The sequence below is a fragment of the Lipotes vexillifer genome, unplaced genomic scaffold (genome assembly GCF_000442215.2).
Source record: "Lipotes vexillifer unplaced genomic scaffold, Lipotes_vexillifer_v1.1 scaffold664, whole genome shotgun sequence".
Classification (NCBI taxonomy): Eukaryota; Metazoa; Chordata; class Mammalia; order Artiodactyla; family Lipotidae; genus Lipotes; species Lipotes vexillifer.
Window position 1 is genome coordinate 594979 of NW_006782421.1, and position 11984 is coordinate 606962.

Sequence of the window (11984 nt, forward strand, 5' to 3'; positions counted from 1 at the left end):
CCACGGGGAACCCACCCAACGCTCTCACTCAAAGAAACAATGGAACAGAAAAAGGGCAACACTCACAACCGTAACGACCAGTATGTAAGAGGGAAGAACAAACCTGACTCCATACTGGACCTGTGTCTTTCACTTTAACCTTCCTGTTCTACCACTTTTGCTACAATTTAAGAATGTTGCCTAGAGCCTGAAATATACAGATGAGCCCACTCTCAAGGCTCTGACCTTGAAGGGTGTAACACTTCTCCATTCATATACAGAGGAAAAGCTGCAGAAGAGAATAACATTTATGTCCTTGGAGGTTCACAGGAACATGGTGACCTGACCTAAGGGGACAGCTGCAAGAACGAAGGATTCTGACACCAAGAAGTCTGCAACAACCAACCACGCCCCCACCCCTTTTAGTACAAAAGCCTGAATTCTACCAACCACATCCCCGCCCCTTTCAGTATAAAAGCCTGAATTCTAACTCTTTTGGGACACTAGTCTACCATCTTCTCCGTCTGCTGGCTTTCCGAATAAAGTCACTATTCCTTGCCCCCAAAACTCGCCTCTTGACTTACTGGCCTGCTGTGCTGGCCAGCGGTACAAGCTTGGACTCTGTAACAACTATAACAAATTATCTGCAAGACCCCTCACAAAGGGCTCTCTCTGTGAAAGCTGAGAACTGCAATGTCCCCACAAGCACGGCGTAGTGCAAGTACCACTGGCATTTTCACTGGAAAATATTCTTGAGAAGAGGACATATTTTAAGCTGCTAAAAACTGAAGTGAGCTGTTGCTTCTTTCAGGGATGAGGTAACAATCAGAAAAGGAAAAAAAGAGGTAAGGCGGCCCCCAAGGGTGGAAAAGTTTGCAGAAAAGCAGAAGGGGTGTGAATGGAGAAAGACTTGGCCCGGTCAGCAGACGGGGAGCACCCCTTTCTAAAAACTGAACCAGAAATCATCCTCTGGAAGTTATGTTCCTTGGAAATCCTTTCTCAGGATGGGGAGAGCTATTTTTACAGGATTTGTTATTTACTAGTTACTGCTGGCCCTAGCTCTCTCAGGAGACATAAATGTATCTGAAGAATAGGAATGTTGTGCTTGCTGCCACAGACCAGGCTACTAAGACAGAAGAGAAAGAGTTTCGAATTTTTATCATTGTAAATGAGCCCAGTTCGAAGTTCCAAGTTCCAGTGCTTTAAAAAAAAAATCGCACTGTTACTTTAACACAGCTCAGAATCAGTGTAACAGTTTATTCCAATGCAGTACAGCACTCCACCCAAATGAAAGCACAATGTGCAAGTGTTTATTTTAATTACTCCTATTCGAAGGTTCTTATTTCTGGAGAACAGCAAGGCATTTTGTTATCCACTCTTTCCATTCTTTAAAGGCTTCCACAGGTTTTGGCAAACTCAGAGGATCCTCACGACTATGTTTTGGAGTAACTGTAGGTGTGTCAGTGGACTCAGCATCAACCCACCTCACCAGCGCCTTGAAAAACAGATTCATCTTTTAACAAATCCCAGCAAAACAGACTTAGGCAAGAGAAAAACATTAGCTTCCAAATCAAGTTATTTACATCGGTGACTTATGCTACCCCATGGAGATGTTCCATTTGATAAAGATGGTCACGAAGGTGAGACCATGCTTGTCAAAGGGCATGCACCAGAAACACGCCAGCTGTGAGCACACAGGACAGTCATGAGGATGCACAGGAGAGAAGATTAGAATTACACTGAGTCCGCACAGTTTTTTTGAAGGTGGGAGGATAATTATTTTCTTTTCTCAACTTGCTAAGTGTTCCACAAGGCATTATTATACCGTGGTTGCAATTTGACGGGGATACGTATACACCTATTAAGTGTACACATAGGCATGGCAGATAGACATATGTGAAGACACACGTGTAGACAGGGATTGCAATCGCTATGTTTGTGGACACACAGACATTCACTTGCACATCGAGATTAGATACTTTCCCTCCTTTTTAAAATCATGCCTTCCTCCTAATGTATATCATACCCTTGTCCCATATGTGGAAAGATAAATCACTTCCACATATTCATAGTTTTGGGGGTTTTTTAATGTAAATTTATTATTTATTTATTTATTTTTGGCTGTGTTGGGTCTTCATTGCTGTGTGCAGGCTTTCTCTAGTTGCTGCGAGCGGGGTCTACTCTTCATTGTGGTGCATGGGCTTTTCATCACGGTGGCTTCCCTTGTTGCGGAGCATGGGCTCTAGGCGCGCGGGCTTCAGTAGTTGTGGCTCGTGGGCTCGGTAGTTGTGGCTCGCGGTCTCTAGAGCACAGGCTCAGTAGTTGTGCCGCACAGGCTTAGTTGCTCCACGGCATGTGGGATCTTCCCAGGCCAGGGCTGGAACGCGTGTCCCCTGCACTGGCAGGCGGATTCTTAACCACTGCACTACCAGGCAAGTCCCTTCATAGAGTTTTTAAACATGAACTTTCCCTCACTTATCAATATTTATTCTGCTCTGCAAAGTCAAGCTCTCTGGCCCTAAATGAACGGGAGACACAGAAACCTCTTCCACCATTTCTCATTGAATTCTAAGTGTAAGGCAAGTCAAAGTTTTTAAGAAAGATATTTCTTTGCACTTTTTTTAAAACCACAGCTTCCTGCTCACTTTTGCACTAATTTCCTCTGATATATCACCTCCAGAGAAGGGCCTAATAGAAAATGGTAGTTTGCTACTTAAATAACCACTTCCCCCTTTATGGCTTCCCCCACTTACTTTGTATCTGTCTTTAAGGTGGAAGCCGACAGCACTCTGCAACTTGCGTAAACGGATGGGGCAAAGGTCGAGGGGACGCTGGTCAGCTTCTTCCAAGTGGTTGGAGCCTTGCATCAGGCATGCGAGCCACTGGCAGTGCCGAAGTCCAAAGATATGTCCAATCTCATGGGTTAAAGTCTGCAAGACATTCACGTGGAGGCTTACAGCGCCACGGTCATCAGCAACAAGGCACATCCCCTTCTTTTGCATGCTCTTCCAAGAAACCAATTCACAGGAATGAGCTCCCTTACCATCACCACCAAAACCTCAATCTGCCCCGAGACTCAGTCCCTCATTTCCCTGAATGTCTTACTGCCTCTTCCTCTCTGGGCTTCAGTACTTCCCCCACCAGGGTTTCTCCATCTCGACACCACTCACATGTTGGACAGGATCATTCCTTGACGGGGTCGGGGTGGGGTGTCTTGTGCACTGTAGGGTGTTGAGCAGCCCTGGCCTCCACCCACTAGACGCCAGTAGCATCTCCTCCCCCGCTGTGACAACCAGAAATGTCTCCAGACACGGCCAAATATTCCCTGGGTGGCAAAATCACCCCTGGTTGAGACTACTGTTCTGGACCAGTGGGATGCTTGCTAAGGTGTAGATTCTGAGGCCCTTGCCCCAGAGATGCCGAGCTGGTAGGTAGCTGGGGAGCAGCTTCAACTACATGTTAACAAGCAGATTAATGCAGGGAACATACAGCTGACCCTTGAACAAGGGGGGGTGGGGCACTGACCCCCCTGCAGTCAAGAACCTGCTCTGGCTTTACAGTCAGCCCTCTGCATCCGCAGTTCTGCGGGCCCTTGCGGTAGGGCAGTACCTATGGCGCCAGTGAGAAACACCGCACGTAAGTGGACCCATGTAGTTTAAAGCCATGTCGCTTAAGGGTCGGCTGTACTCTGAACCCGTCATTCCATCAGGTGTCGTTCTCTACCCCCGACACACAGCGGTGGTGAAAGCAGAAAAGCCCGTCTGGCTATGAAGAAAGGGGGAAACGAGGAGACAGGCTTTCCACAGAGCAGGGCAGGGGGAGACACGAGGAACCAGCAGCAGAACCAGCAGCTGCAGTAGGCAGCCCGGAGCCCAAGGGGAAGGCCTGTTCCCTGCCAGAGCGCAGGGGTCCCGCAGGCCCCCGGGAGTTAGCCCGACTTGACGAGCACGGCGTCCCTACCTGCCCAGAATTCTGGAATTAAGCTAACGGTCAGGAGACGGGTACAGCCAAGGCTGCGTGTAACTAACAGGACAAAAAACTGTCACAGATACCGTACATTTCAGTATGAAGGTACCATTTACATTCTGGTTTTATTGATAACTTCAGTCAAGCAGCATCCACCAAAAGTATACAAGTGACACAAAGTCATTTATAAAACTACCTTAAGGACTGTGGATATATAAATTCAGGGGATCAAGATCTCTTAAAAAAAACACTCCTGGTAGATTGTTTGAACAGCTCACCTTACAGGACCGAAGCAGTAAGACACTAGTCACTTCAGGAACGTACTAATCATCAAAAGCTGAGCAGAGTCGCTTGACGATTTCTCCTGCAGCTTTCTTCAGTTTGCCTTCGTAGCGTGAGCTGTAAAAATCACTGCCGTACCTGGCAGAGCTGAATATCCCCACACCTAGGAAAAGAAGACAAGCAATGATGGAACAAGAGGAAGATTCCTGAAGAAAAGACTGAAAACGAGCCCGCTCGGGCACCTGGCTGGGGAGTGCCCGCCTGCCCTAGTGAGTGCCCGCAGCCCCACTAAGCTTGGCTAAGGTTCGCCCAGACAAAGGAGACTTCTGCCCCAGACTTTCCGATCAGAATCTTCTGCTAACCAACCTGCTCTGCTCTGTAAAACTCAATGACCTTGACGTCAAATTCTTGAGAAATTTTAAGTTCCAGGAAGTATTTTCCCCACAAAAGAAGTCATTTCGGGGGGAATTCCCTGGCGGTCCAGTGGTTAGGACTCTGCGCTTTCACTGCCGTGGGCCCGGGTTCAATTCCTAGTTGGGAAACTAAGATCCCACAAGCCAAGTGGCAAAAAAAGAAAAGAAAAAGCAGTCATTTTCTTAAATAGCCCAAATAAAGTACTCCAAAAGGAGCGACAGAGTGACTGAACCGCAGGCTCATGACCTCACTCTGGAAGATCATGGTACACAGATCTCGGTGCCGTGCATGTCACTGAGGGTCCCGTCCTGCCCTCGTGCCCTGCTATACAGGAAGATATCCGGCCACTGCCCCACTGCCTTGGTCACCACGTTTGGACCCTGCCTTCAGAGAGAAGAACCTCTCCTGTCCTCCCCGCTGTAAACTCAGCACAACTCTCTCTGCAGCTGTGCCGGCGACCAGAACAAACACCCCTGTAACTGACTTCCTGTGACACCTAGGCTAGTTTCAACCGTCTCTGCACAGAGAACAGACTGACGCACCACCCGTTCTAAAGCGGACTGACTGCTTTATGATTCCACTTGTTTACACTGTTGCTTTCATGTATGCCTCCTTCAGTTGCTCTTCGAAAGTAGTAAGGAACATTTGTGTTAAGAAAGTGAATTCATAGTTAGTTTGTCCAACCTAATTTGATTCAAAAAGAACGCACCTCACTCCACCTTGGTATTTGAGATTTAGGGGAAGAGAGCATTCTGGAAGTTAAGAAAAAACTAAACCTACTCACATCACAAGTGACCTCCTCTGACCAAACAAGTGTGGGTATATTTCACTATAATACCTTCAGCAAGAACATTTTTTTCTTCTAATAATCCTACCAACAGATTATTTCCTTTGGTAATTAAATATTTCTCAGTTTAAAAATACCAATCTTTATAAACTTGGAGAGAATGAAGTCACTTGTAGTAGGATACTGTCTCACTGCACAGCAGATCAACCCTGCTCTCCTACTACATCTTCTCTTACATCACACAATATTTAAGAAACTTACTGAGAAAAAAAAAAAAGAAACATTTGGGGGGAGTGCTTCCTGACCTCCTCAAATGCATAAGATAGATTAGTTAACAATATCTAGATAAATACATCGTTTAAAATTTTTTTAATGGTTCCGTCTCTATCAGGTTAATAATAAAAGGGGAAATAAAGATTTAGCTCGTACAAATTTATTTCTCACAGAAAGCTCGTACAAAAGCTCAGGGGGACAGCAGTGACCCAGGTCTCCGAGAGAGTGTGTTAGTAAGGTCATGGGGGCAGGGGGGGCTGGTGCTGTAAGAATGTAAATGGAGAGTGAGGATGAAGGGGTGGGGGAGGATGAAGGGGTGGGTGGGAAGAAGAGGCTCCACAGCACCCTAGGCCCCCACCTCTGATGAACTGGGAGGAGAGGTGTGTCTCTAATAGGAAGAAACGTTTGTTAGCGAGAGCTCCCACCCCAACAAACCCTGGGGCTGATGTAACAGCCAGTCTATAACCTCTGTACTCGTATGGGCCCTGGTACTTGCTCCCCATACCTAGAATGCTAATGGACAATCATGCTCCTCGGTTTACTGGACTTTTCCCCTTGAAACCTGTTTTAGATCCTGGGGGAAAAGGGTAGAAAAATAAGAGCAACAACAGAGGGGTGGGGAGAAGGCAAAAAGAAAAACAAAATAGGCAAAAATATGATTTGCTTCTGGATCCTTTCCCACCCCCAGTGTTACCAGGCAGGGTTTGCAATGAGTCAAAGTTTATTTTAATTCAAGTCAAAGACTGAAATTGACCATAAGTAAAATAACAAAATGTCCTGAGGCACTGGATATGAAGCACACTTGTAAATCAGGCTACAGCTGCCTCATCTGTGCAAGACTACTGAAAAGAGCTGAAAAACAATCAGCAAGATTTTCACTTACATTAATGACAATTCAAATATCCTTATTTAATTCACTTTGCCACTGAATTATCTACATTCACCACCTGTTGTACTGAATGCCTATATATGTGCCAGGCATATGTACACACTTTTTACAGATCAGCACTCTTATGTAAATTATCTCAAAATGACACTGTGAAATAGGTATTATTAACTTCAAGGTCACACAGGCGCTGAACGGCCAACCTGTGGAGAAACCCAGATCAAAGGGGTCTATCAATAGCATCCTTCCCTTTATGGCAGGATGCCGCGCCAGAAATACTATACAGTCTTAAGTATCAAAATTGTAATCAGTTGGAATTTTTTCCCTCTTTCAAAATCTTCAAATAGTCTCAAGTTGAGGAAGTGTCTACCAACAATGTCAAAAAGGAATATACCATCTGTCCAAGAGGCCTCTGTCCAAAGACAAAATTCCAGGAGTCTCTTGGGTGAAGATGGATCGTTGTTATTTTCCCACAAGACAAAAAGCATCTTCAGGTTTCTTCTGTTTTAAGAACTTCAGGATCTGCCCTATTTAAAAGGAAACACGCGTGTGATATATATATATATATACACACACACACACACACACACACACACACACACACACACATATATATAGCTCAATTCAAAGCGTAAAGCTGTTTAATTCACCTGCATGAATCTGTAGGTTCTGCGTGTTATCATTGATTCTAAAGGAGCACCTCGTTGCAGAGACAGGAACTGGTTCTAGGAGTTTTACTGTCAAGCCATAGAAAAATGCTTCACAGTAGCCCTTGAGCCATTTCACATATTCTTCACTGATACTTCTGGTGTTTCCTAGCAATCCTGTAACATGGAAGAAAATTTAAAGACAGACTATGAGATGATTAAAATAGCCTTTACCTCAGTCTACAATTAGAAATTTGGAATTAGACACAAACGAACTGTAAATTTTCAATACACCTTTATCGTTCACTGAGGTGAATACGAACTAGAAAGAAACAAAATATCCTCTTTTAAGGCAGTTTGGCTACAAAACTTCCACCTTGGGAATGAATGTCAAAAATGATTATAAAAACTGCCCGCTTAAATGAGATCGACACCCCAAACTATCCCTGGCAACAGCACCATTGCAAAACCAAACCAAATCCAATATATACCAATGCACTGTATATAAATACTGTGCTTCTGTGGAGAAGGTATCTTTCTGTAAGGATCACTGAAAAACTCTTCAAAGTCTTGGGGAGCCTCAGGATGGGAGGTTATCCAGTCTGACTGCGAATGCAAAGTAATGGGTCCAAAGAGATCACTGTCTGGCCGGAAGGCTTCGTCCATCAGACGCTTTTCCCCAGCATCTAACTTCTCATACTGTGACACAAGCGCTGGGTTCTTTGAGATGAGAGCTGTCTTTAGTGTGTGTTCAGAGTGCCGTACTGTTCGCATCTACCAGAAAGACACAAGTAGTCAAATACAAAATGCATATCCATACTGGTGACTCTAATCTATGTACATCATCCACAGACATCTTTTATTTCTCCCTGGCACGGAATGACTGATTGATTGCTAATGCCTTGGAGTGATCACTCCAAATTACTGTTTGCTTTGCCCACTTCTAATCAATTTCTTGGGGAGGGTCTCTGAAAGAGTGAAAAGACAACCATGAAATTCATTCCTGCATCTCTTAGGGAACCTGCTCCTATTATAAAAACTAGTGGTAACCAATAAGACGTGACCTGATTTCCCATTTCCTTCTGCCATTTAAGTAATAATATTACAAACTGACTCATTAGGGCCACATGAAAAATACTCATCCTTTCCAGTGTGACCCAAAGATGTTCACGACCAAATGGAAAGAGAACTAATGTAAATCTTGCCGTTTCTGTAACTTAACTGCAGGCTAATAATATATCTCAGCCACTGAAGTTCATTGTCTCCGGGTCGTGTCACCCTGAGGAAGACACCAGGTGACTAAAAGCCAGACTCACAGTGACAGGCTTCTTCCATTCACATCACGTGCCTGCGTAGAGATTTCATACTTCCCTTTGAACGGGTCAAACAGCTGTTCCACCGCGAGGCTTTGTGAGTGAGGAAAGGAAAAAACTGGACGTCACTGTCTGGAACTATCGTATTTTCTAATTATCTACATTTCCTCCAGTTTAATGATAGGCAATTGATGGAAAAGTTTAAGCGAATGGCTGTCCTGGCTGGACATCTGAACTCTGGCGTTCCAGAGTGTGGAAGAAATCCCCAAAACGAAGCTCTCTCTTGTGAAAGCTCTCCTATGAGCAGAGGCTCGTCCTCACTGCTCCACAATGGGCCGAAATGCGACTTCTCCCCCAGGGCAGGTCAGGAGGCCTCCCAGGTGGGGGTCACTTCGGGGGATGGGGGCCCAAGAGCTGCCGGCGCGCCGGGACCGGAAGCGGACGGCCACCCTGGCCGGGTGTCCATAGCAACTCGCTCCTTGGGCTCGGCCCCGCGCCAGCGCGACCTGGCCCGGTAGGGGGCGGCCTGGGGGATCCCTGGGGACTGTCGCTTCGTCTTTTCCACCCAAGGAAGCCTGGCCTGGCTCTCCCGAGACACTCCCGCCCCCGCCGTCCTCCCCGCTTCCGCCACGGCTGCTCCTCCCACATCTTCCTCCCTCCCCACCGACCGCGACCGTCCCTATCCTCTACCAGCCGGCCGCCCGGCCAGGAGGCCCCTGCCCGGAGGCTGCAGCCCGGCCCCGCCACCGTCACTCCGTCACCCTCACCCCGTCACCGTCATCCCGCCGGGGGTCGACGCTGCTCGCCCCGTGCCCTGCGCCTGACGCCGTGCCCCGCCCCCTCGCGCGACGCCACGCCCCACCGTAGCACGCACGCACCTTTGTGCCCCGCCCCTTGACGCCCTTTCACGGCCCCACGCACCATGCCCCGCCCCCGCCGCTCTCGGCGCCCCGCCGTCGCGCTCCACGTCTGGCCGTCGCGCCCCACGCCCCGCCCACGCGCCCCGCCCACTCTCCTTGACGCCCTGTCACGGCCCCGCCCAAGCCGCGCTCTACGCCCCGCCCACGCGCCCCACGGTGAGCTGCGCGCTCCACGCCTTGCCGGGCTGCGCGAGGCAGTCTCGAGGGCTCGGGGCCCGAGTCCTAGTGGCTGCCGTGGCCCCAGGTTCTCGGGCGAAGCGTGGTCACGAGGGGGCCACGAGGCGCTGAGATCAGCCCCGCGCTTGGCCTTTCCGCCCTGACCTCCCGGGGCGCCGCTCCCCGGCCGCGCCCGCGCCGCTGGGCCAGCTGCTCGTGCACGTGCTCGGCTGGCCGTGGGTTTGAGCAGAGCCCTCGACGTGACAGAGTCCACCGGCGCGGAAGCTCGGCGGGGCTTCTCTTCTCCCGGGATGCGCCCGTTGGTGTCTCCCGGCGCTGGAGACGGGCTGGGAAGTAGGAGAGGCGCCCGCGGGCGGTAGGACCGAAGCAGCTCTGCGGCCTGTGTGTGCGGGACAGGAGGGGACAGCTCCGATCCCGACGGCCCCCTTCAGCACTGGGAGGTTGCGGGATCGAAGCGGAGGATCCCTCATCTCATCCGTGTGCTACCCTTGCGGCCAGCGCTCATCTCAACGTCGGGACGCATGGACGGTCTGGCTGGCCAAGGCCACCGATTGCTGCCAAGGAGACAGCGCCGCGCCATCAGCATCCCCTCCCTTCGAGGCAGGGGCCTCCGAACAAGCCCCCGCCTCCCCCTCGCTCCTTTCTGTCCAGCTCCCGTCATTCTTCCCCAGGTTCGCACCGCGCTCACCAGCCCCTCTGTCCGGACGGCTTCCTAGGAAGAAACCTGGGGAACACCTGGCCCTTTGTAATCCTGTTTCCTCAAACCCTTATTCACGACCTCACCTAAAGGGACGCCCAGCTGCCCCCGAGCCAGCCCCAGACATGACTCCTGCCCTCCCAGCCTTAACTCAAAGATACTCCTAAGTCCTGCTTTTCATTCTAAGCCCCTGTCCTACTGCTGTAAAGCAACCTCTGGAAGAGGTTCTCATGTTTAGAATCATCCAAGTTGTTCAAAAAGAAAATCTGTGGGCTTCCCTGGTGGTGCAGTGGTTGAGAATCTGCCTGCCAATGCAGGGGACACAGGTTCAAGCCCTGGTCTGGGAAGATCCCACATGCCGCGGAGCAACTAGGCCCATGAGCCACAACGCCACAGCTACTGAGCCTGCGCGTCTGGAGCCTATGCTCCGCAGCAAGAGAGGCCACGATAGTGAGAGGCCCGCGCACCGTGATGAAGAGTGGTCCCCACTTGCCACAGCTAGAGAAAGCCCTCGCACAGACACGAAGACCCAACACAGCCAAAAATAAATAAATAAATAAATAAATTTTAAAAATAATAATAAAATTTAAAAAAATTTGTAACAATATTAGAAGACCGCAGAACGGGGTAAAGAAATGCAAAGTATATGGCAGATGAAGGATTTTTAAATGACTTTAAGGAGACGGACATCATGACATGAAAACGAGCAAAGAACAGGTACTTTGAATGATCCGTTAACATAAAAGGGTTCAACTTTACTCAAAATAAAATGAAAACCATTCCAATACTTTTTTCTTATCGATCAAGTGACAAAACTGTTTACAGTTGACCCTTGAACAACAGGGGTTTGAACTGCAGAGATCCACCTCTGCACAGATTTTTTTCACTAAATACATAACGGCAGTGCTACAAGATCCTCGGTTGGTTGAATCCATGGATGTGAAGCTGAGGATACAGAGGGTTGACTGAAAAGTTATATGCAGATTTTCCGACTGCAAGGGGTCGGCGCTCCTAATGGCCCATGTCGTTCAAGGGTCAACTGTATTTTGAAAGAATTGCAAGCTTGGGACTTCCCTGGTGGCGCAGTGGTTAAGAATCCGCCTGCCAATGCAGGGGACACGAGTTCGAGCCCTGGTCCGGGAAGATCCCACATGCCGGAGAGCAACTAAGCCTGTGCGCCACAAGCACTGAGCCTGTGCTCTAGAGCCCGTGTGCCACAACTACTGAGCCCACGTGCTACAACTACTGAAGCCCACACGCCTAGAGCCCATGCTCCACAACAAGAGAAGCCACCGCAATGAGAAGCTCACGCATCGCAATGAAGAGTAGACCCTGCTCGCCGCAACTAGAGAAAGCCCGTGCGCAGCAACAAAGACCCAACACAACCAAAAGTAAATAAAATTGATTCTTTAAAAAAAAAGAATTGCGGGCTTCCCTGGTGGCACAGTGGTTGAGAGTCCGCCTGCCGATGCAGGGGACACGGGTTCATGCCCCGGTCCGGGAAGATCCCACATGCTGCGGAGCGGCTGGGCCCGTGAGCCATGGCCGCTGAGCCTGTGCGTCCGGAGCCTGTGCTCCGCAACGGGAGAGGCCACAGCAATGAGAGGCCCACGTACCGCAGAAAAAAAAAAAAAAAAATTCTC

General features: G+C 49.0%; 1 protein-coding gene across 1 annotated transcript; it reads right to left on the reverse strand.

The window, feature by feature from the left end:
- Positions 1-1318: 1318 nt before the first annotated feature.
- AMZ2 (archaelysin family metallopeptidase 2) lies at positions 1319-8008 on the reverse strand. Its single transcript, XM_007472115.1, is given in 8 exon segments — positions 1319-1474; positions 2733-2909; positions 4224-4390; positions 6982-6997; positions 7000-7053; positions 7056-7114; positions 7238-7411; positions 7726-8008. Coding segments are annotated over 8 exon segments (1086 nt in total).
- Between the last annotated feature and the right edge of the window lie 3976 nt (positions 8009-11984).